Consider the following 26,447-nt stretch of genomic DNA (forward strand, 5'->3'; position numbering starts at 1 on the left):
AAAGTACACCATTAAAGAAGTTAAGCAAGGTGGTGGAAACGCGATGGTGTGGGCTGCCTTTTCTTGGCACGGTGCTGGTCCAATAGTGAAGATAAACCCCAAAATGGATCAGAACTTGTACAAAGATATTATCCTGAACCTTCACACGAGAGCGTTACACATGCCGAAGAAAATTCGCCGCTTTAATGGCGCTTCATGCACGAAAATGACCCTAAGCACACTTCAAAATTAGCGAAAAGTGCCTTAGAGGTCAATATAATAAATGTTTCAAAGTGGCCTGCTCAATCACCCAATCTAAATCCGATAGAAAATTTATGGGATGACGCTGAGGAACGCATTGAAAAACAAAAACCGAAAATTTTAACAGATTTGTGGCAAGAGATACAGAATGCTTGTTATTCAATACCTAAGCAACGCAGTGAGGCCTAAGTCGAGAGCTTGCCAAGAAGACTCAACTCAGTTTTAAAGAATAACGGATTTCCAACAAATAATATTAAAAAAATATAGTTTTAGTAACGCTAAGTATCATAAATAAGCAATTTTATTGAAATGTGCTAATTGCGTGTCCACACAAAAATGGATATTTTTAGTATTTTTTTAATTTTTTTCTTTCAGATATTAAAATTATAAGATTGTTTTTTGGGAAAATATACTTATATGTGTCAGTAATGTTTTTAACAGAAAAATGTACATATGGAAATAGAAACAAGTTTTCTAAATACAATTTAATTTTTTCTCCTATGAATGTGCTAATTCTTTGTCCAACACTGTATATCGCAAGTAAAAATATACCAAACTTATAATTCCACACTTTACAAGAATTTCAAAGTAAAAACATTAAAAAGCACTTTCAGGTAAAAAAAACACAATCACCCCTGTTCAAGCAATACTTGAGGTGCGTTCTAACAATAGTTAACTATTGTTAACTAGTTAACTTTTGTCGTTCCTAAACTACAAAATAGTTACGATTTGTAACTATTTGACAAATGAACATCGTTCCTAAACTCGTTTTGAAGTGTCAAATAATTAGAAATCGTAACTATTTCCAACTCACCTTCATGATGTGAGTTGAACCCTCATGAGATTGTTGATGTGTCAAAGTGTATGTTTTGTTTACAAAACGAACTCAAAGATTTTTTTTTTCTTTTGGAAATAAACGGAAAAAATGAAAATAAAAACAGAGTTCTCTAATTTTTTGATGAAAGATAATTTATTTTGAATAAAAAACAAAATTTTTTGTTATAATAATGGAAAAAAAGTATTCTCAAAAGAAATTTAGCTGGTGGTTTGACAGTCTAATAATCTCTAACAATAAATCGTTCCAAAATGATTTGTAAAAAATTCAACGATTTCTAACAATGACACTTCAACAATAATTTTTGACATAACAACGATCGTTGACTACTGTTAGAAAAAGAACGTACCTTTGCGTTTTTAAAAAAGTAGTCTTTCACATTTCAATTCGTGTTTAATTCTTGCGAATTCTGCTGTTCCAAAATACTATGGATATTCTATAACTTTAGTTTTTTGACGTTTTCATTTCTTTTCGAATTTGGTAAATCATTTTTAAATCATAGGTATACAGGGTGTCCCAAAAGTAATGGATCAAATGAAATATGCTGATAGGCCAACTTTAGGGCTCTCAAAATTTGGTAACATGTTCATCCCAAATCCTTACGGTTTTCGATTTAATGCAGTTTTTGTGAAATTTTGAAAAATCCCGACTTTGGAACAGTATTTTGCTTCCTCCGCTCATAACTGATTTTTGTTTTTTTACAATTCTTTCACTAAAACATTGCCTAATAATAAGAAATAATCAATTAATCAAAATATTTTTTATTTCATACGCAATTTTGGTGCAAATTTATTAACAGTTCCATGTTTTATAAAAACTCTACTTCTTATTTTTATTTCAGAGCAACACCCTGAAAAAAATTTGTATGGTGTGACACAGGTTTATTATTTTAAAAACTTGCCGTGTTAATGCAATTTTCAAAAATGTATAAACATTTACAAAGTTGAAATTAGAACGAAACATACCTATTACAATTTGAATGCAAAAAAAACGGGTTTTCAGAACAAAATAGTAAAGTGTTGTGTCCGTCTTAGACCAATGCCAATAATTTTTGAAATACAAAAATTATTAGCAGCATAAGGCTGGTGGGAAAATTTAGGATAAGTGGTGTATGAAAGGGGAAAAATAAATTGCCCACAAACAAATTGGGGGAAAGGGGGTGGGTGGGCGAAAAAGTGGGGTGGGTGTCAAAAATCGTGTTTTTTACGATTTCTGTCAAAAGTAGACCTCCTATCGAAAAAGTTAAAAGCAAAACTTGTAGATCGTAAAAGTGTCTTCAACTTTTACTCAAACCATTTTTTATATGTATAACCTCAAAATATTGAAAAAAATGCAAAAATACAATTTTTTTATTTTTTATTTTTATCTTTTACAAAAATCGTTGGATTTTTACAAAACTTGGTCAAAAATTACTTGTTATATTTTCTATCTATTTAAATTTTTTTTTGAGCAAAAAGTTAATTTTTGGATTTTTGGCGAATTTAATTCGAAAAAATAGGCTATTTTTCAAACAAAAAAGTTACCGAAAAAATTTTTGATTTTTGAAAAGTTTCGAGTGCAATTATTAAGATTAAAACCTGTTATTTAAGATTGTGTGGAAAAACTATACTTTTGTTTTAGAAAATATTGAGAAAAATTGAAAAAAAAACAAGAAAACGATTTTTAAGATCGATTATTCCGTAATATCATAGAATTTCCATAGAATTTTAATTAAACTTTTCTAATAGATTTTGACCTTCTTAATTTGAATCTAGCATTAGAATAGCTCTAACGTGAAAAGTTTTTGAGATATTGAATTTTGAACGTCCAAAACACTATTTTTGTGATGTTTTGCATGGTAATATCTCAAAAACGTGATGTGATAGAATTTTTTTTGACTTCGGATTCGAGCTCAGCGTACAAAAAACCATTAGAAAAATATATTTTGATTTCTATAAAAAAAACTCTTTGACTAGTGAAATCGAACAGGGCAGAAAAAATCGAATGCCTTGTGCAATTTCCCTTTTAGTAATTTGCTGTAATTTTTGACCAAGTTTTGTTAAAATCCAATCATTTTTGTAAAAGATAAAAATAAAAAATAAAAAAACTGGATTTTTGCATTTTATTCAATATTTTGAGGTTATATAAAAAAATGGTTTGAGTAAAAGTTGTGGACATTTATACTATCTACAACTTTTGCTTTTAACTTTTTTCGATAGGTCTACTTTTGACAGAAATCGTAAAAAACACGATTTTTGACATCCCCCCATTTTTTCGCCCACCCACCCCCTTTCCCCCAATTTGTTTGTGGGCAATTTATTTTTATCATTTCATACACCATTTATCCTAAATTTTCCCACCACCCTTATGCTGCTAATAATTTTGTCAACTTTTGCCCTCTGAAAACCGGATTGGCACTGGTCTATCTGTCTAAGCATTTCTAAAGAAAAAAAATTGTTTAAATTTATTTTTAACCCCATTTAAAGGCTTCTTATTTTAGACTTTCACGTGAATCGAATAGCAGAATAGGGCCGTATTTCACCGGGGCTCAGAGGTAACGTATATCTGCGCAGATCAGAGACGGCATTGAGCCTGAAGAAGCAAGGTGCAGGGAAAAAGCTTGAAACGCAAAAGTACTAGCAGATAAGAAGGCAGGCGTATCAGTGCAGGCAACAAACGAGGAAAAAGAGAATGGTCAGCTGACAACTCCCCTACAGGAGTAGCATCTAAGAAGCATCGTGCTCACGAGAAGGCCAGATTCAGCCCAAGCACTAGTAAAGACAAACCCAGTAGTAGTGCCGCCAAAAGTGGATCCAACCTTCTAAAAGAAGATGATCAATCACGACCAAGCACATCAGAGGGCTCCTATCGGGATGCCACAGCCCAATGTAAGGTCGCGATTATGCACTTTCTCTACCCATTACAAACACTTACTGAGCGTGAAACCAAACTGTTAGAAAGGCAATTCTGGGACAAATGGACAAAACAGATAAAAACTGTCCAGTAATAAAGTTTGTAGCCGTCTCGGACAGAGACGGATGGCTCTCGTCTACCTGTCACGACACAGAGACCAAGAAATGGCTCATGTCTGCAGCAGAGAAAATAAAACCATGGAAGGACGCAAAACTACGTGTGACTCAGGGCAACGATATACCCAAGCAACACGTTTGCATTACATATGTCCCGATAACCTCACCAAAGACATATTTCTAAATCGGCTTGGAAAACAAAACACCGATTTAAATACTAAAGGCTGGAGAGTCCTCAGAATCATCAAAGAAAAAAGTGGCGGTTATCACTTCACTTTCCCCGTCGATAAGAAATCCAAGGACTCCATTCTGAAGTCCAAGTGCAAACTGTTCTTGAACTTCTCTCAGATCCAAATTAGGATCAAAGGAAATTCAAGACAGGAAAACACTAGCACACAAGAAAACAACAAGGGGGATAGCTCTAAGGGCCTTGTAACACCACAGGAAGCCAATAAAGAAGCTTCTGTAATCAGTGGGTCAACGGTAGAAGTTACCAACCCCAAGAAGTCTAAGACGTCTGAAGACTTATCTCGGACCGATGAGACCCCTAGGGATAATTCTACCGCTGCACCTGGAACTGATGCTGGAGCTCCTGCCAGTAACCCCAATCAACAATAACCATGGGATTGAGGTGTATCTAAATAAATCTGCAACACGCAAAGGCTGCCTCGGCAGTACTAAGCCACAGATTTACTAAGGAACACCTCGATATAGCCTTTATCCAGGAGCCTTACATTAATACCAGATAAAAGGCCTATCAGGTGAGCTAATTTATGATTCTAGTAGTGAAGGTAGACCTAGAGCTTGCATAATGATAAATAAATCTATAACAACCATTCCTATTCTACAGCACACCAGCAAGGACATGGTAGCAGCTATCATCTAGCTGCACACCTCGGAGGGCAGGTCAGAAGCTGTCATATGCTGAGCCTCGCTGGCAGGGGATTCTGCCGACCTCAGCTTTACACCACTGCAGGATCTTATCGACTATTGCGGCAGAACAGGCTGGCAAATCATCATTAGTTATGATGCGAACGGTGGGGCAGCTTCAAAATAAACAAAAGGGGTTAGTACCTTTTAGAAATCATTTTCAAAAATAATCTTGAAATTTTAAACCATGGGAATAGCCCTACTTTCATGAACAGAATCAGGGAACAAGTCCTTGATTTCACCCTATCCGCTCCATTCATAGGCAATACTATTCAAAACTGGCATGCTTCGACTGAAACATCAATTTCAGATCACCGGTAAATTTTTTTTGATATATGTATAGAACCAAAATCCTCCTTAACGTACAGACAATCGAGAGCGACGAACTAGGACGACTATTGCCTAGGAATCAGGCAAACGATCAGAAACTGTCCAAACAGCATCAGAGACATTGACAGCTTCGAAATAAGCTGCAATAGTCTCAATACAACAATCACCACTGCCTACCATAACGCATGCCTATAGAAAACTTAATCAGGCACACGCAAAACACCATGGTGGAATGCAAAGCCTCTAAGTTAAGAACGCTTACCAGAAAATTATTTAACAAAGCCAAGCGCAACAGAGACTGGACCTCATACTGCACTTCACTAACCAACTACAATACAGATATTAGAAGAGCCACAAGAGAATCATGGAAAAAGTTCTGCAATGATCTATCTGACATACAAAGCAGCGCTCGCATCCACAGAATTCTCGCTAAAGAGCACACTAATCATATTGACCTCTTAAAGAACACAGATGGTACGTGTGCGGAAAATGGTCCAGATACGTTAAAAATCCTCACGGACACTCACTTTCCAAATTCTGTAGTCATACCCTCTGATCTACCTAGTTCTTCCCCCCAGTTCAGGCTTATCAGACCAAACAGAGAGGACTGGAAAAGAGCTAGGGAACTATTCTATGAGGGAAACATAAAATGGGCAATAAATTCCTTCGACCCATACAAATCTCACGGAGAATATGTTAATTAAACCTAAACATATTTAGAACAAGGTACGCATGGGGTTACCTACCAACAAGCTGGAGAGAAGTAACGGCCAAGTTTATTCCTAAATCAGCGGGGTTCTCTACCCACTTCTGTGATCCATTGTAGTTAATGAACTGATTGTCATCCTTTTGTCATCCTTAGCAATGCAAGGGGTCATTCCGTAATTTTGAAAATGATAATTGAATAGACGATAATCGTTTCACAGCTTGAGCTATTTTATATCATGCCTGATTCAATATTTTCAAAACCGTTTATACAAATAAAAGTTTTCATATCCTAAGAAGTCGTATTAGTCTAGGTGAGCTTGTAGTTGCCTCTTAATCGGGTGGCCGAGGTTCGCCTTCACGAAAATGAAATTGTTGTTTTTCTTTTTTTTGTAAGTCAATAATTGTCAATGAATAAAAGATATCTAAATAGGTCTCGTTTTTGGAGGATTTATTTGTTTTTGAGTGCAATATTGGATTTTATAAAAGTGTTAGGAATTTATTCCAATCACCGATCAAATTGGAAACTCCACAAACAAAAAAAAAAAATAATGTCTAATTTCTACAAATAACCATTTTAAATTATTTAAAAATGTTTCAGTACCACTTGACTTTTGGGTCATTAAAAAAATTCATATCCGTTCAACTATAGCAAAATTTTTCGACGCACTTATTTTGGAAACTGAAAATTTTCAAAAAATGGGAGCGGGTCATAATTCTGCTAGTCAAAATTCTATGCGACAAAATTCTGTGTCAAAATAATGTAAGACCATAATTATGTACGTCTTTATACTGTAAATACAAAATTCTGTACGTCAAAATACTGTATGAACAAAATACTGACATGCAAAATTCTGTTTTGTAAAATTATTTACGGCAAAATACTGTATTTTCAATACTGTATTTTTCAAGAAATTTAATTTGATATAATAACACATAATACTAATTTTAATATACCTAATTGTGTTGTTTTTATTGACAATAAAGGCGTATTCTTATACAAAAATTATTTGGAACCAAGTTATAAAATGGAAATGTTCTTTATTTTCTGACCTAATTAACTATTTCATTAAAATTGTTACCTATATTGTTTTCTTATAATTCTTATAGACATAAAAGCAATAACTTGATCGATTTTCACAAAAATATCGTTTTGATACGCACTTTTTTACATATGTCAAAAATCTAAAAAAAATCTCATGTCCGCAAATCCTAATTTTCCTGGTTTGAGGATAAGGTGCAGATTTTAAAATATTGAAAAACAACACTTAAGATATTTGTGTTATATCAACATGAATAAGGTGCATTACTTTTCAGGGATGGTCAGATTGACTTGTTGGTGAGTTTTGTTGAATAAGCCCTAAAAAATACCTTTATATCATGTTGCTTATGTTGGTATACATATAAAAATCTAAAGTTTTCGTATTATTTTTTTTTACCTGAAAAATTAGGACTTGCGGACATGAGACTTTTTTAGATTTTTGACATAAGTTATAGAATATCCAAACAAATATAAAAACAAAAAAAAATAAGCCTATTAGCACTAATTCCAAGAATGTACCAGGATGTTTTTTAGCTTTTTGTATCAAGTTTTTAGTTTTTTGTATCATGGTGAATTTTGTTTTTGTTTTAATTGAATGGAATTCTAAAAAAGTGGCACAGACTAAAAGGTATTGGCTCGGTAGCACAGGCTGAAAGAAGGTGGCATTGTGCCACTAAAGTGGCACAGCGGTAACGCTGCTCTACAAACGTCTTTCATTAGTTTGATCCAAAAGTTTTTCGATTCAAATTGTCAATTATTCGAAAAAAATATTCACCATAAGATTAAATGGAATAGTATTTACTTTACCTCGTTATATCTCTGAATTCATTTTTTGTGACTTGGTTCACTTCAGCTCTTAGCCCTCCATATACATATTCATAATGGTTATTTTTGTTAATAACGGAGCTGAGTCCGACTTCGACTACGAAACGGGTCCGAAGGCGGCTCAAATTAGTATGGAAATTATAATCACCGCGGAGCCGATTTTATATGTATTGGTTTTTTCACCACGATTTCTCCTTCGACTTTGTGTCCATACACAAAAAGTTGCAAGTGTGTGAGTGCAACCCCGTTTTTCTCGGTCGGAGTGTCTTTTCTGAACTCCGTTTTCTTGCTTGAAGGGCTCCGACTAACTCCGCCAATTATGGTTGTGGCTTAAACCCCGTGTAAAATTTTTGACGCTATTGAGGTGAATAAAATAATTTCATTTCATTGAATTGAGCGGTGTGTGAATTGCGTTAAATAGTTAACACCGTGTACAATTTTTGACACTATTGAGGTGAAAAAAAAAATTTCAGCTGAATGGCTTATTGTTTAATATTTTTCTCTGCCTCTTTTCTGCTATGTCAGCTATTACACGAAGCCTCAAGAGGCGCGCCTCTTTTCAAACGTAAAAGAGAAAAAAAAATGAAACAATAAATTTTCCGCACAAAGTCGTGGGTCGAATTTCTCAGACTCTTTTTTGACGTTTCTTTTTCCACTTTTTCTTTTTTCAACATTCCCTTTGATTTCTTTTTGCTTCTTGGTGCAATACAACAACAACAAATTTTAAATCAAAAGAGAAATGTCAAATTTGACTCAAGAGGCATCGTGTTATAGTAAGCACTTCACAGAAAGATTATCAAAAGAAAATTAGAAAAAAGAGTCAAGCCTCAAGAGGCGCGCCTCTTTTCAAACATAATGAGTGCAAAAGAGAAAAAATATGAAAGAAAAAACTATCCGACCGGAGAGTCGTGGGCCAAGACTGGAAACTGAGCGGTCTAATGACGTTTGCCTACAAGTTGCGAGGTGTGGTGAATGTCGTGAATCTATGGTTGTGTTCGTGTTCGATGTGTGGTGAATGTCGTGAATCTATAAATGTGTGCGTGTTCGTGTTCGATGTGTGGTGAATGTCGTGAATCTATAAATGTGTGCGTGTTAACCATCGACAAACTATACCAAGACTGTAAATTTTCGTAAGTCTTACCCCCCAAAACCCTTTTGTGTACAGTGTTGTCTGTGAATATATGTGAAAGCCACCACCATAAACAAACTATCACCACCACTCGCGCTTCAAGGAATGCTCATCAGTTTACCCTAGAGTCCAATTTCGGACGTACCGTCAGATACAGAGATTCTTTCTTCAGCCGCACTACACGAATGTGGAACGCATTACGCTTCTGTTTTTCCATCGCATTTCAAAACTCAGGACTTCAAAACTAATGTTCATCGGTATCTCCTTTCAAACCCTTCCCTATTTTCCTAATCCTCGTACTGTGTTCACCATATTAAGGGTAGACTAATCCCTTTAATGCGCGCTAATTATAATTATAAAAGGGTAGACTAATCCCTTTAATGCGCGCTAATTATAAAAAAAAAAAAATATATATATAAATTCTCCACCTAATTCAAAAACACAACTAAAACCTCAAAATAACACTTTATCTAACAATCGCCCACTTCCCACACTTCTTCCAAATATCACACATACAAAAACTCAACCAACAGAAAACACAAATACAATTAAAAACTATCCAAGTTCTTCAAACACTTTAGAAAACAATGAATCTCAAATAAACTCCCCATTTTCTTCAATTACGAAGAACTTAATCGATAATCAAATATATTATATGAGCACTTCCGATACAGATGACAATGTATGAAAACAATAAAATTTTGCCAACCACAAGGTCGCAGACGTCACTGACAAGAGCGGGTGTGGGATCAAATGGTCTCCATCCATCCCACTCCAGCTCTTGTCAGGGGAGCCTGCGGCCAAAAACTGATCAACAAAATATTCATCAAAATAAAATAAATTTTTTACAATGGAACATTAAAGGCTTTATAAATAATCTTGACGAATTAAATATTCTTATAAAGCAACACCGCCCATCTTTTATAGCAATTTAAGAAACCCACTGCCCTTATAACTTCACACCATACATACCTAAGTCATTTACTGGATATTTTAAAAACTTTCCAGAAAACACAACATCCAAACAAGGTATCGGCATACTTGTTAAGAAAGGTACTACCCATGTTCAAGTCCCAATAATATCCACCATTCTAACTTACAGAGGCGGCGGAAGGGGTGTGCGGAGTGTGCCCCCGCACACGGCCCCGCGCTTGGAGGGGCGCCAAATGAAAATGTCTCCGAAAAAACATGTCTCTTTTCTTTATTTATAATAATCAAACAAAAATAAATAATTGAAATTGGCTTGTTTCCACTCGATAGAAAAAGAAAATTAAACAATTTGAGATTATTTTTTACCTTTTTTTTCTAAAGTGGAGCACATATTTAGTTTGCACCTTGGATTATCTAAAATGTTTGCCTTAAGATTCCCAATTTAATTTAAAACATAATGAAATGTATACATTTTTTCTTACAAAATCTCAGTGACAAAAACTTTTTTCTCTTTTATTATTTTTCAATTTTGTAAATTTGGATGAATTAATTTTTTGTATAGAGCTTAAGAATGGGTTAACTTTATTTCCTGTAAAAAAATTGTTTTCTCGCTAACGCTCGCAATTTATATAGACTGATTTTTCACACTTTGTACCAATTTAAACTTAGGACTTAGAACTTTACTGGGGTCGAACTACGGCATACATTCGTTAACGTATGGTTGCTATGTGTGCCTTTCTTTTTCGACTGATTAAATAGGGAGAGCAATAGTCAAAACGTTAACGTATGATCGTAATCGTGTGCGGTGATTCGACCCCTGTTTTCCGCCGCCAATTTGTTGATCTCCTGAAAAATGAATAAAAAGGACAATCTTATTAAGTGGAATTTTTGAATTTTCGCTTTTCGAAATCCCGTATTCGAACACATTTTGCGGAACCATTGATGTTTCAAAATACGGAGGGATTCACAATCCGCCAAACTTTTCCCGTTTTAAATCAACAATTTTGCTTAATAGTGAGGCGGCTTAGTATTGAAAAAGAGTTCAATCGTGCACTTTGTGATAAAAGCATGAAATTAACTTCGTTGGTAATAATCAATATAAGTGTTATTTTGAGATATTGGGCCACCTTGTATTCCATCCGAAAGGTAGATACAAGACTTTTTCTGTGTTTTTTGGCGAGAAAGAACACTTTTGAAATGGTACCATTGCACCACATGGAAAATTTTTTGCATTTTTTTTAACCGCATATATATTTTATACATCGTACAAGAATCAAAAATAATCAAAAAATGAATTATATATACCATGGAATATTGAATTTTCATGAAAAACTTAGAGAGCTTCCTTATATTTTGTATTGAATTTTCATACAAATTAATATTTTGAAAGAGTGAGGTGCAAAAGTAAAAGTATGAAAAATAATTGTGCAGTTTGTGATAAAAAGGATCAAATTAATAGGATTGTTAGTACAATATGTAACCCTCATTTTAAGTGTTTAAATAAAATGTAGTAACAGTTACACAATTATTTTATATAAATATTTATTTATTTAAAGTTTTAATTTTAAAAATTTACAACTCTTGACGACGCCGACGACGCGTTTCGGAGCTGCTACTCCATCATCAGGTCGAATGCTTTTTCATATTCGACCTGATGATGGAGTAGCAGCTTACTTTAAGGTTAGAAGCGAGGGAAGTGCGTTTTTTGGTCGGCAGTTAAGGAATTAGCATTAAAATACAAACGGTGTTTTGGAAAAAGCTTGATAGATTGTTTGCCTGGCAAAAATCCTCGATCGAACCCTCCAAGTGGGTGCCGGGCGGACAATGACCACCACAGTTTATGCTTTGTACGATGTCAAAGCGGTGGCAGCTAAGGTTAGGTTGGATCGCTGAGTGGTTCTTACTTCTTAATAGTACAATCCTCAGAAATTCAACTTCACCATAGATTCGGGGTCCCTAATTTCAGTGGTGGTGTGAGCTTTTAGAAACCGTGCCGAAGAATGCAAGACTGGGGGGTAAACCAGTCACTTACGAGCTCTTTCGGATGCCTGGCAAGGTCCGAAATAGACTAGCCTTACCCCGGTACACGGCTCTGCCGGGGCTGACCTTTTCTTTCCGTTTCTACTCGTGGGACCTTCTATGAACTCTTTAAACAAAAAAACAAAACAAACAAACAAAACCAAAAAAACATGGCGGGAAGCAGGACTTGCCGGCCACTTGCTCTAAAATAGCGAGTGATGCGGCAGTCATGCCAACGTCTACTACTTGCAGGACGGAGTCAAATCCTAATGCTAGTAGTACAAACAATCTTCCGGGAACGGCGCCTCTGCTGCCACCGGTTCGCGATGAGGAAGTGAAAAACAACCAAACCGTAAACCTTCCCAAGGTAAGCGACGGAGGATGGCACCAAAATAGGGTCAAACTCATCGTTTGCATTGATCAGAGATCGTTACATCTCTATAAGCTTGCTGTGGGTGATTTGGGTGAGATCTGGCCAGGTGCTAAGCTGGAGGTTGTGCCAAGGGAGGAAATCCCCTGCAGGCCAAGAGCTCGTACTCTGGTCCCGGCCTTACACACGTCACCAGAGATGGTTCTCCGACTGATTCAATTCAGTAACCCTTCGATGCCCACTCACGACTGGAAAGTCCCAATCATCGAAAAAGAGCCGGTGGGGCGCTATCGTTCGGCTCTTGTTATCATTAACAAAGAATCACTGGATCCTCTGGCTGCAACCGGGGGAGTTATCCAGTATGGATTTGATAGCCTTGTGCTAAAAATCTATAAAAAAGATGAGGAGATGGCAAGGCTTGCAGGCCATACGGCGCAGTCTGAAATGGAGGTATTGGGCATATGTAAAGCACTTTCAGCAATGGAAGTGGATGCATCATGCAGCTCTTCCATTCCAGATCAGCGGTCATCTTCGAAAGTTCCCGAAGAGGGAACAAAACAAACCCCAGTGTCAGTAAATGACACGAACCAAAACCCAGCGTCCGAAAAGGACGCGAAAACAATATCTTCCGTATTGGAAGATGATGAGATGGCTGGAAGTTTGTCCGACATGGACACTGTCAGCGTTGCGCAGGAGGATCTTCTTTCTGAGGATGAGCTATTAAACTCTACCTCAGAAACGGAAGACCTAAATGCCACAGTGGTGGCGGTTGATGGTACTGGTTGTAGCCATGCTGCAGGTGGTACAGATTAATCTCCAACACTCCATAAAGGCTTCGGCCGCCCTTCTTCTCCGACTAAGCAAGTCCGGAGAGGATATAGTCCTGATCCAGGAACCTTGGATTGTAAAATCCTTGGTGAGAGGCCTCGGGACGAGAGATTATTCTCTGCTGTATGTGACGGATAAAGGTGAGCCTAGATCCTGCATACTAGCAAAGAAAACACTAACAGTATTTTTACTCCCTAATTACAGCGATCGTGATATCACAACCGCTACACTGCAGACCTCCAAAGGAACATATTGGATTACGTCTGCTTACCTAGGCCATGATTGTGGGCCGCCTCCGGGGGAGACACTTGGGCGAATGATCGCAGCAGCAGCGAGCCAAAAAGTAGATCTCCTCATTGGCAGTGATGCTAATGCTCATCACACAGTGTGGGGGAGTACTGACGTAAATGAAAGAGGTGAGTCACTTTTTGATTTTATTCTAAGTACTAGTCTCCTTATTTGTAATATTGGTAATGAACCTACCTTTGTTACAAAGAACCGACAAGAGGTATTGGACATTACCCTTGTATCACAAACAATTCACCACAAGATAAGGAATTGGGCTGTATCTAATGTTCACTCATTCTCAGATCATAGGTATATCCAATTTAGTCTCGAAGATGAATGCACAAAACCCACCGGTTTTCGTAATTATAGGAAAACGGATTGGGTGAAATATAGGGAAACTTTTACTACCTGCTACGATAATCAGGACAATATTTTCCCTTCTAATACAGATGATCTTGACTTAAAAGTCAACGATCTCACCAAAGCTCTAAACAATTCCATGGCTAACTCTTGTCCCCTTACCATAATAAGAGGAAAGAAAAAACCGCACTGGTGGAACAAAGAGCTAGAACCGCTCAGGAAAGACTGTAGAAAGGCTTTCAATAGGGCTAAACAAACAAGGAACCCATTAGACTGGGACCTGTATAAAGTTTCTCTAAAAAGTTACAAGAAACAACTACGGAAAAGTAAAAGATCCTCCTGGAGGAACTTCTGTAGTAAAATTGAAGATTCCTCTGAGGCATCTAGACTCAGAAAAATCCTTTTAACTAATCCAACCATGCCGAGCTCCCTAAAAGACTCAAATGGGTATTGGACTAGCTCCTATGAGGAATCGCTAAACTTGCTACTAGACACTCATTTCCCTGGTAGCTCGAACTCAATAAGTGACATTGGTCACCGACCCAACCAATTTTATCAAATTAGCAAAGATCTTATTTCCAAGGATAGACTAATATGGGCAATAAATAGCTTCCATCCATACAAATCACCTGGGCCAGATGGTATCATACCCGCTGAATTACAACACGTCTCAGATATCATACTACGAAAGTTGGAAATTATAATGATAAGCTTCTCGTATATTCCAAAGGCCTGGAGAGAAGCAAAGGTGGTTTTTATACCAAAGGCGGGAAAATGCTCTCATATCACTCCAAAAGATTTAAGACCTATTAGTCTATCATCCTTTCTGCTTAAAACTCTAGAAAGAATGATAGATATCCATCTAAGACAGGAAATTGAACCATGTCTGATCTCTAAGGCACAACATGCCTACACTAAGGGGAAATCGGTGGAAACTGCTCTCCATTCTCTGGTAAGCACCATTGAATACTCTCTACACTACAAAGAGTACACTCTTGTCGCCTTTTTAGACATAGAGTCAGGAACTCAGCAATCATGAATGCTCTTGACAATCTCAAAATAGAAGACCCGCTTAAGAACATGATAGAAATCATGCTTAGTAGCAGGATTATCAGTTCAGAGTTGGGAAACTTCAAAACCCGTAGAGCAGCCAACAGAGGGACCCCTCAAGGAGGGGTCTTATCGCCTCTCCTATGGAACTTAGTAGTCAACGAATTGCCGCTAGACCTAGAGGGAGAAGGTTTTAAGGTTATCGCCTACGCGGATGATGTGGCAATTGCCGTATCGGGCAAATACCCACAGACACTTGCAGAACTTCTACAAACAGCTTTAAACAAGCTAATTCACTGGGCTAGAGGATGTGAATTGGATATTAATCCCCACAAAACGGATCTTGTCCTTTTCACGAGGAAATACAAGATTCCAGACTTCAAACTCCCTACAATTAAAGAGGTAACACTTACTCTATCAGATCAAGCTAAATACCTAGGACTCATTTTTGATAAAAAACTGACCTGGAAGCTCAATATTGAAGAAAGAGTTAAAAAAGCCAATGTGGCACTCTTTTCATGCAAAAAAGCCATTGGTGGCAAATGGGGATTTTCTCCTAACATTGCACACTGGCTGTACACATCGGTCATAATACCAATACTTACATATGGGATGGTAGTTTGGTGGACCGCACTGGACAAAACGATAAACTTAAACAAGCTTATCAAAGTCAAAAGGTCAGCAAGTATGTGCATAAGCGGTGCGCTGAGGTCAACCCCTTCTGACGCCCTAGACATACTTCTAAATCTCACACCCCTAGACATCTTCAGCAAACAAGTAGCAGCTAGCTCAGCTACTCGTCTAAAAGCAACCTCTCAGTGGACCAGTAATCATATTGGCCACACAAACATTCTAAACAACTTCGGATTCCTTCCGGATCGTCTAGACTATACCACACCTCAACTGGTGTTCGATAATAATTTCCAGAACTCCATTCCCTCCAGAACTGAATGGGAGAACCTTAGTACTCTGGATAATGACTCTTTACACTTCTATACTGATGGTTCAAAAACCAATGAAGGTGTAGGAAGTGGCATATTTTCGGAAAAACTGAATCTCAGTCTCTTCTTCCGCTTACCAGACCAATGTAGCGTGTTCCAAGCAGAAATTCTGGCGATTAAGGAGGTTCTCTCTTGGCTCAGAGAAAACGTAATATCCAACACGGATATTCGGATCTTCTCGGATAGTCAAGCAGCCATTAAATCTCTTGCCTCTGTCTCTACAAACTCAATCACGGTCCTCGACTGTCAAACATCTCTAAGGGAGATGTCTGAGCAGTTTAACATTCACCTCGTATGGGTGCCGGGACATAGAGACATCCCAGGCAACTGCAGGGCAGACTAGGAACAATTACTCCTCTTCAACCAGAAAGGAACAATATAGGAACACCTATCGCTACATGCAAACTTATGCTAAAGCAGGACGCTTTAAAGAAAACCAACCTCAGATGGACTCAGAGTAATACTTGCCTAGCTACTAAACAAATATGGCCTTGTATAGACTTGAAACGTTCAAAGGGTTTGTTAAATTTAAACAGAATGCATATTAGCTCCACCATAGGTGTCCTTACAGGACACTGTCTAATAGGTAGACACGCAAAAAGAATGGGCGTGTTCTCTAACGATTTCTGCAGAAGTTGCATGGATGAAGAAGAAGAGGAAACTGTTCAACATCTTCTGTGCACCTGCCCTGCTCTCTCTAATAGAAGAAGACTCTATCTAGGAGAATTCTTCTACGAATACACTAGTGATCTAGTGAAAACGGACGTTAAAAGTCAGTCTATCTTCATTCATAAGAAGCACCGAGTGGTTGGGCTAGTGAGTCCCAACTTGCTAGTCTTTTGTGGTATCACAATGGATCCATAAGGGTCTAAGTGTGTCGAGTAATTTGCCTGACAGCCACTACTACCTAACCTAACCTATCCTTGATAGATTGTTAACAACGACCCAAAGTTTATGTAAAACTACGAATAATTCAGGAAAAAGTCTCATCTAATACACTGCGCCCCGTTGAACTTATGGAGTAAAAAGGCAAATTTAATCTCGAATTAAAGCTAATAATGTCTACTTTTGAAAACCAGAGGTCTTTCAAGTCAGAAATTGGAACTTAGGTCATGCAGCCTGTTTTAAAGTTAGGAGCGTTTTTCACTTCTAACGTTCCCACAGGCTTGAGGGTGAAATGCCAAGCTTCGATCCGGCAGACCTCTCAATTTTGAAAGAAGATGTTATAACCTTTATCTTGACATCACTGAGTCATTAATTCCTATATTTAATAGCATTTGCATAACACCTTTTACCTAATTTTTCCTTGAATTGTAATGATTTTAAAAATACTTTGTATGGATAAAAAAAATTCGTTGAAGAACGAATTAATTTTTTTTCTGATATCTACATACGTATATTTAACAAATCTTATTTATATAAAAAGTTTAAACAATTAAAGCAATTTGAAATTTAAGAACAAGTTCGTGAGATCGAGTCGTGCATTTTGTTTTTCATCTACATTGAAATAAAACACCTGTGTGTTTATTATAACAATTTTTTACTTGAACTTGGACGGAATATTTGATCCTTTTTTCAAAATGATAGTCCAAAATCATTTTCCTATCATTTTACTCTCGCACACGCCTCATTTTGGTCTAGCGCCGCCCCTTAACATTGGCAGTTGAAATCCAACTTTCTGTCAAATTTACACTTGTTTCAATGTATATACTCCCTAATCAAAAGTTCTCAAGCTTTCTTCAATTAAGTACACCTATTATCTTAACAGGAGATGTTAACTCATGGAGTACTCTTTGGGGTTCGCCGAAAACAAATAGGAGAGGTTCCATTATTGAAAATTTTCTGTCTTACTCTAATATTATATTATTAAATGATTGTTCATCCACCCACTTTTCCACACACAACACCCTAACACACATCGACATTACATGCAGCGATCACTTTCCAATTATCTGTGAATTGGTTCTTGGATCGCCTCACGTTCCTACTGTAGTCAACCGCAAATTTAAAACTGACTATGCTGACTGGGCTTGTTTTAACAAGCACATATCAGAATATCTAGCAGTCCAAAATTATTGTTCTAAATAAATAAATAGGAAATGGGGAATAGGCCCTAAAATATTTAATTATATTAAAGGCTTTCTCCTTAATAGAAAATTTTGCGTAAAAACAAACAATTGCTTTTCACATACCTTTGAGCTTCCAAATGGAATTCCGCAAGGATCTCCTTTATCGGTGGTTCTTTTTATTATAGCGTTTGACGACTTAAGTGCTATCATAGGAAATCACAAACAATTAGACCACACTGCATACGCCGATGATTTCCATATTCTATGTAAACATAATGACATTTCAACCACAAATATACTTTTAAAAAACGTCTTAAATGATATCCTTGCCTGGTCCTCCCGGTCGGGAGCAAGGTTGTCATTAATAATACAACTTTTTCATTTAACAAAATTAGTATTAAAAATGTTGATAGTTTAAGTACCTTACATTTAATAATAGATATAATTGGAAAACACATTGTGTAGAGTTAAGAAAAACAAACTTTATAAGAGAACAAATATTGTTAACTATCTAGCAAGTAAAAAATGTAATGCACATGTTAATTCTCTTTGCAATGTTACAAGATCTTTATTTTTAAGTAAGATTGACTATGGCTCATCATTTACGGCAACTCACCAAAATCAACTTTAAACATAATCAAGGCATCATACCACCAAAGTGTTCGCAGAAGCTTAAATGCATATGCTTGTGGAAGCTGGACTTCCCAACTTGGAAGAAAGAATAACATCATTTTGTAACGGGTTTATTTGGGTACCGAAGATCTTTGCTGGTATGCTGATCGCTACTGTAGCTCGCCGGTGGGTGTGGTTCTTTGATCTTCAACCTTATTACAAAAAAATAAATATCATACCAGTCTAATGTATCTTTAGATGTTCAAGATACGCGAGAGATTTTCTTACCCTCCCTTCCATAGACGCCGTTCTCGCCTAGACGACCCTTAAAATTGACATCTTCTTATCCTCAGTACTTCCTCCTACTTATATTGCCCCCTCATCACTTTATATTAAAACTTACTCCATTTTCATTCTTTTAACTTTTCTTCACTTAAAAACATAAATAGTATTGTATTTCATTATTCTAATAAGTTTATCATTAGTAAAATTATTCTATATTAATGCAAATTTCAATAATTTTAAGTATATTTTATTTATATGCAATTTTATCGAATTAAAAAAAATAATTTTATGATACTAAATAGAATTCAGTTAAACGTTTTAGATTGGGTTCAAAGAAATCGTTATGAAAGATTATAACGTCTTCGTATTTATTCTTAATTTTAGATTCTAATTCTTATTTTAGTTTTATGTTGTTTCAATTAAATAATCATTAATCCCCTATCCACAAAAAACCCTTTAGAATAGCGTTATGATTTTAAGATAGATATAAGTATATAATTTAAAATAAGTTTTTTTCTAATATATGTATTTTTAATCAAGCTCACCCTTTTATATCATGATGAAGTCATCACTGCAGCAGAAGTAACGTGAGGACTTTTTGTACCTTTGGTTATTATTTCACTATATATTAATATATACTTAAATTGTTCTTTTAAAACACTATTCTAAATTCATATATATATTTAGACCCGGTTCGTGTTATAACTGTTTAAAACAAATTCTTTTGTTACCGTCACTGTTTTCGTATTACTGATTCGAATTAAGTATTTTAACTATTTAAACTTTGAAATTTATAGTAACAACAATAGCTTAATTACTTCGATTAAAAGAAATTACTTTAAATGAAAAAATTTAATACAAAAATTGGTTGGTTTCACACTGGGATTGAACTTGAATCCTCTGGTACTATAGACTGCTATCAGGGCATGTTAGCCACCTGAACTATAGTTGATTTCTTTTGAGTTATCTTAATTTGCCTTGTAACTTCGTATGGCTTTCTTCTAGTAGTATTCTTTTACCAGGATAATTCTTCTAGACATGAAATTGAGGCGGTCTGTATATTTAAACAAAATCGCCTCAAATAAATTGATATTCAGCTTATATCAATTAACTATTGCTTTTTTATCTAACTTTTCTTAGCTTTCGTTAGCACTTATAAAAGTTCAAAATAAAGATTTATAAAAGTTAACACTTATAAAATTAACTTCTAAAAAATTATATAACGATCGTTATTTTCGGATGGAGATTAGTCGTCTCGACACTTTGAACTTAGTACATCAAGTATATCCCAAATTTGCTGTAAAGCATAAAACCTTCTTTGTTCGTTATGTAAATACATAACTTAAAATCTACTTTCTTTGTTGAACAAATTTCTTTTGTGCAACTTTATTATCGGTATCATCATTCCCAAGTTGCATATCCCTCCAAGAGTAAGATTCAAAAAAAGTTGATAGCTATAATTAGCAACAAGAATCTTGGTTTAAAATCTGCAACATCTTATACTACCTAAACATACCGTATTCCATTCTCTCAACATCCCAAATCACATTCTCGAAACATACCAAATTTCTTTTCATTCCTTGTTCCATTTCGTACTATCATTATCCCTTTCCTTTTTTATTCGAATAAATTTAGGTTTATTCGTACTGTCAAATATGTCGGTCTATGTTTTGCTCAACTCGTGAGTTCTATATTTATTAATCATAAATCAATAAATAGTTTTTAGATAATTGTAGTTTTAATTAATTTAGAAATCGGTTACAATTTAGAGCAAAACTTTATGTTAAACTTGCTTTCTCCGGCTCCGTGATTGATAAAGATGTTATCAGTGCTATGAAACTCAAAAATCAAAAGCGTATACCATCAGCTATAGCTATTTTACTCAATTGAACGGCTACCGAAATTGGCATCACTGTAAAAAAGATAGCTAAATATTCATCCCGCTACCCTCCCTGGAACATACAACCTAAGTCAGTTAACACTTATTTATGTGAATTTAATAAGAATAACACGACTAAAGAGCTTTACTGCCAAGAATTTTTAAAAATGGCATCAGATTTTTGAAAATGAGCCCGAGTATTCTTGATTGTTGTAAGTCCTATCATATTTTGTTCTAAATCCACTTTTTATTTAAGGAAAAAACGTACTTGTATAGGAATTGTTCTATATCCAATTTTGGGTTTTTAGTTTTTAAAAATATTCAAAAATAGTATGCACCTACTAACGAGGTAAACTTGTATATTTTATTCAAGTAAAAAGAACAAACTTTATAAAAAACATAACTTGAATGGCAAACGAGCAGAAAATTGTCGCTTTAAACCAATTTGAAACTTAAAAATCGTTCCCTGTAAAATTTGCTTTTTGTGACTTAGAACAATTTTGCTTTACGGCGACGATATGTTATTAGATATATTATTAAGGCCGTGTGTGAATTGCGTTAAATACTTAACACCGTGTAAAATTTTTGACACTATTGAGGTGAACAAAAAAATTTCAAAAAAAAAATGTATTGTTTAAAATTTTGTTTGCCTTTTTTCTGCCATGATACTCCTTTTTAATAAAAAAAAAACATAACAAAACCATCTGCAAACAAAATTTAACTCAAATTTAACCAGGTCCCAGAGCCCAATAAATTTTTAACAGCTGAAAATGTTTTATTCACCTCAATAGTGTCAACAATTTTACGGCCGTGTGTGAATTGCGTTAAATAGTTAACACCGTGTAAAATTTTTGACATTATTGAGGTGAACAAAAAAATTTCAGTATGGCTTATTGTTTAATATTTTTCTCTGCCTTTTTTCTGCCATAAAACTCCTTTTTAATAAAAAAAAAAAAAACAAAACCATCTGCAAAAAAGATTTTAACTCAAATTTAACCAGGTCCCAGAGCCCAATAAATTTTTAACAGCTGAAAATTTTGTATTCACCTCAATAGTGTCAAAAATTTTACACGGTGTTAACTATTTAACGCAATTCACACACGGCCTTATGCCTTAGGTCGTGTGTGAATTGCGTTAAATAGTTAACACCGTGTAAAATTTTTGACACTTGAGGTGAACAAAAAAATTAAAAAAAAAAATTTATTGTTTATTGTTTAAAATTTTTTTTGCCTTTTTTTTTGCCATGATACTCCTTTTTAGGCCGTGTGTGAATTGCGTTAAATAGTTAACACCGTGTACAATTTTTGACACTATTGAGGTGAATAAAAAATTTTCAGCTGTTAAAAATTTATTGGGCTCTGGGACCAGGTTAAATTTTTTTTGTAGATGGTTTTGTTTTTTTTTTTTTTTTTATTAAAAAGGAGTTCATGGCAGAAAAAAGGCAAAAAAAAAATTAAACAACACATTTTTTTGAAATTTTTTTGTTCACCTCAATAGTGTCAAACATTTTACACGGTGTTAACTATTTAACGCAATTCACACACGACCTTAATAACAAAAAAAAAAACAAAGCAAAACCATCTGAAAAAAAATTTAACTGAAATTTAACCAGGTCCCAGAGGTGAACAAAAAAATTTCAGTATGGCTTATTGTTTAATATTTTTCTCTGCCTTTTTTCTGCCATAAAACTCCTTTTTAATAAAAAAAAAAAAAAACAAAACCATCTGCAAAAAAGATTTTAACTCAAATTTAACCAGGTCCCAGAGCCCAATAAATTTTGAACAGCTGAAAATTTTTTATTCACCTCAATAGTGTCAAAAAATTTACACGGTGTTAACCATTTAACGCAATTCACTACGGCTTAAATGTTCTAAACAAATAATGAAAGTTCACAATTCATAAAATCGGAGAAGAAAAGAACACAGTTCTTAGTTCTGAAATTCCCCGGTGTGCTCTCAGAAACAGAAAATCGAACTGATCTATTGTTTACAACCAATGTCAAAGGATACGAAGGATGAAAAAGTAGAAAGTCCGATCCGTCGCTTATGGGTCTCTTTCCATAAGAACGTGAGTATTTTATCGAGCTGTCAGTTGAAAACTTCGACGCAACGGACGCAACGGATTATATGGGTTGGGTCCTTAACAAAAGGAAATTCGAAAAAAGAGTCAAGCCTCTTGAGGCTTCGTGTAATAGTTGACTATGAAATTCCTTTTTAATAAAAAAAAATTAAAAACAAAACAAAACCATCTGCAAAAAAAAATGTAACCAGGTCCCAGAGCCCAAAAAATTTTTAAAAGCTGAAAATTTTGTATTGAATTGAATTTAACTTTATTTAGCTTAATAAGCCATTTAGTTTGGATTGTTTACATTTTGTTTACCTTAACTTAACGCAATTCACACAAGGTCTTAGGCCATGTTGGGCCATGCTGGTTAAATTTGAGTTAAATTTTTTTTTGCAGATGGTTTTGTTTTGTTTTTTTTTTTGTTTATTAATAACGAGTATCATGGCAGACAAAATTTTAAACAATAATCCATACAGCTGAATTTTTTTATTAAAATTGCGTTGAATTGCGTTAAAAAGTTAACACCGTGTAAAATTTTTGACACTATTGAGGTGAATACAAAATTTTCAGCTGTTAAAAATTTATTGGGCTCTGGGACCTGGTTAAATTTGAGTTAAATTTTTTTGCAGATGGTTTTTTTTTTTTTCTTTTTTATTTAAAAGTAGTTTGATAGCAGAAAAGAGGAAGAGAAAAATATTAAACAATAAACCATACAGCTGAAATTTTTTTGTTCACCTCAATAGTGTCAAAAATTTTACACGGTGTTTGTTGAAGTCAATTAATAATTATCTTTAATGTTAATTTATACTTTAACATACTTTCTACTTTACTTATGTTTGTTTAAACTGAGAATGTTTTTATGTTTATATCAAAACTTGATTTAGAAAATTTATTATTCTCGATTCAAATCTTTTTCAATACTGTCGTTCATTTTTAAAGAATATTTTGTTCAATTTAAATACAATTAATCGAATATTGATTCCATAGAAAACAATAGAAAAGCGACTATACCAGAAGAGCTTATGTCCACCAACGTGTGCGGACCCTTTAGCGATTCTTTTAAGAAGAAAAAGTATCTAGTTGTTTTTAAAGATAGTTTCTCTAAATTCCGGTACGGTTTTGCAATAGAACACAAATCTGACGTCAAGAATGTCTTAAAAGAAGTGATAGCTAATGCCAAGATCTTGGGTCATCCGATTAAAGAATTATTGAGTGACAATGGCGGTGAATTTGACAACAGAGAAGTCAAAGAGATTCTTCGATTAAATGGAATCACCCAAAGACTGACAGCGCCATACACTCCAGAGCAGAATGGCGGTAGTGAACGTGAGAACCGAACTTTAATTAAAATGGCAAGAACTTTTAAGTATTCAAGTAGAGAAGCTGAGTATCCAGAAGCAATTTGGGCGGAGCTTGTAAACACCTCGGTTTACATCCTGAACCGAACTGGGAAGTCATCAGTTGATGAAGTTAGCCCATACGAATTGTGGATTGGAAAGAAGCCGAGAATCAAGCACTTAAGAATAATTGGTTCAACTTGCTACACCCATATTCCAGTTCAAAAGAGAAAGAAAATGGACAGAAAAGCAGTTAAAGGCTATATCGTTGGATATGATGGTGATGAACGATACAGAATTTACATCAAGGAACAGAACAAAGTTATCCTGTCAAGAGACGTTAAATGTCAGGAAAATCCAATACTATGTAAAAATGCAATAAAGTTACCCTTCAAAGATGTTGACCCAACCGGGGAAGAGCAAAATGAAGAACAAAATCCAGAGAGTAGCATATATTCGGATGAGTACGAAACTGCGAGTGACAACTATTGTGAAAATCAAGAACTTGATGAAGATGTCATCCAACAAGACCAAGAAGACCAACAAAATCAACCAAATCAACGAAATCAACAAAACCAACAAAACCAAGAAGACCAACAAAACCAACAACACCAGAGAAATCTAAGAAATAGAACAGCTTTAAGAAGACCTAAAAATCTGGATGATTATGTCATGGCAGAGGAAGATTATGTCAATTTTTCTTCAATTCCTGAAACATTCCAAGAAGCTATCAACTGCAAAGAAAAATCAGAGTGGGTGAAAGCTATGGAAAGAGAGATGACATCATTGCAACAAAATCAAACCTGGAAGTTGACAACTTTGCCAAGAGGAGCAAAAGCAATACCTTGCAAGTGGGTATATTGTCTAAAGAAAAATCCAGATGGCACCATTGACAAATACAAAGCAAGACTAGTGGCCAAGGGATTTAGCCAACGAGAAGGCATCGATTATTGTCAAATTTTCAGCCCAGTAGCCAAGATGGGGACTATAAGATCAGGGGGGTCATTCCGTAATTTTCAAAACGTTTATCGTCAAAACGTTTATCGTGGACGTGATCGTCCACAATTTGCTTCACGCAACTCAGCGAAATACGTTTCGTCTACGTTTTTTTCTTCGCTCAGTTTGACAGGTTTCAGAAATTCTCAAACTGCTTTAAATGTCATACTGACTCTGTCTGTCATTAAGAATAAGAGGAAGAAGTTGCATTGTTGTTTTTTTTTTTTTTTGTGTCCTGTCATTTTTTTTGGTGAGCTGTAGTATGAATTGAAGAAAAATGTAAAATAAATATTTGTTTTAATTTTTTTTTGTTTCTTACTTGCATTCTTCTTGCAAAAACAACTATTTTATATTTTTATATGCACATGTTAAAATAATTCATACATACATTACGTTTGTTAGGACAAACTCGTCATTTAATTTTTTTTTAGTAACCCCAAAAAATAACAATCATTTGATGTTTTTGTATTTAATAGTAAAAAAACTCTAATCTAATATTGCCTTTGGTCAAAACCTTGAAAAAATAAAAAAAGGGTATAAACGTATGGAAAACGTGAGCTATTTAGCTATCGTTCAAACGTGAACGTTTTGGCATGTACGTTTAGACGATTTTCGTCTTCCGTGAAGCAAAAAATTTATAGCGAAAACGTGATCGTTCAAACGATAGACGTTTTCTATTTTACGTGAAGCAACTCTATCGTCCAAACGTTAACGTCTGACGATAATCGAGATACGGAATGACCCCCCAGTTTTGAGTATAGCTGCTAGCGAAAAGATGCACCTTATTCAGTTTGATGTTTCAACAGCTTTCTTGTACGGTGATTTAGAAGAAGTCATCTACATGAAACAGCCAGCTGGATACGAAGATGGAACCGATAAGGTATGCAGACTAATGAAAAGTTTATATGGTCTTAAAGAATCCTCTAGGTGCTGGAACAAGCGTTTCGGAAGTTTCATATCTAAACTAGGATTCAGAGTTAGTGACGCTGATCCTTGTTTATATATGAGGGAAAGAAACGGAAAGAAACTTGTTCTTGTGCTGTATGTAGATGATGGGCAACTGATCAATACGAATTAGAGAAATTCATCGAAGAACTGAAAACCGAATTTAAGATCACCTCGAAGAAAGCGACGTTCTTTTTGGGACTAGAAATAGAACAGAATGAAGAAAGAATAAAAGTCAGCCAAAAAGCACACGCAAGAAAAATCCTCGATCGTTTTCAGTTTTCTGAATGCAAGTCAATTTCTACACCAATTGTGAAAATTACAGAAACTTCAAAAACAGGGAAAGTAGATTATGAAAACCAAAATTTTC

The 26,447-nt window shown here is 35.2% G+C and overlaps 1 protein-coding gene across 4 annotated transcripts in view; it reads right to left on the reverse strand.

Annotated features, from left to right (window-relative positions):
- Positions 1 to 26,447, reverse strand: part of LOC129916475 (serine/threonine-protein kinase 11-interacting protein) — a 65,563-nt gene that overhangs the window by 37,301 nt on the left and 1,815 nt on the right. Inside the window, exon 1 of one of the 4 annotated variants that reach the window (XM_055996461.1) lies at positions 10,017 to 10,101. The exons of the other annotated variants lie outside the window; for them this stretch is intronic. Within the exon in view, the coding sequence (XP_055852436.1) occupies positions 10,017 to 10,083 (67 nt within the window). The 5' untranslated portion in view covers positions 10,084 to 10,101. Of the gene's footprint in view, positions 1 to 10,016; positions 10,102 to 26,447 lie in introns of those variants that run through there. 4 annotated transcript variants of the gene reach the window in all.

This window comes from Episyrphus balteatus, chromosome 3, assembly GCF_945859705.1.
Source record: "Episyrphus balteatus chromosome 3, idEpiBalt1.1, whole genome shotgun sequence".
In the NCBI taxonomy this organism is placed as follows: Eukaryota; Metazoa; Arthropoda; class Insecta; order Diptera; family Syrphidae; genus Episyrphus; species Episyrphus balteatus.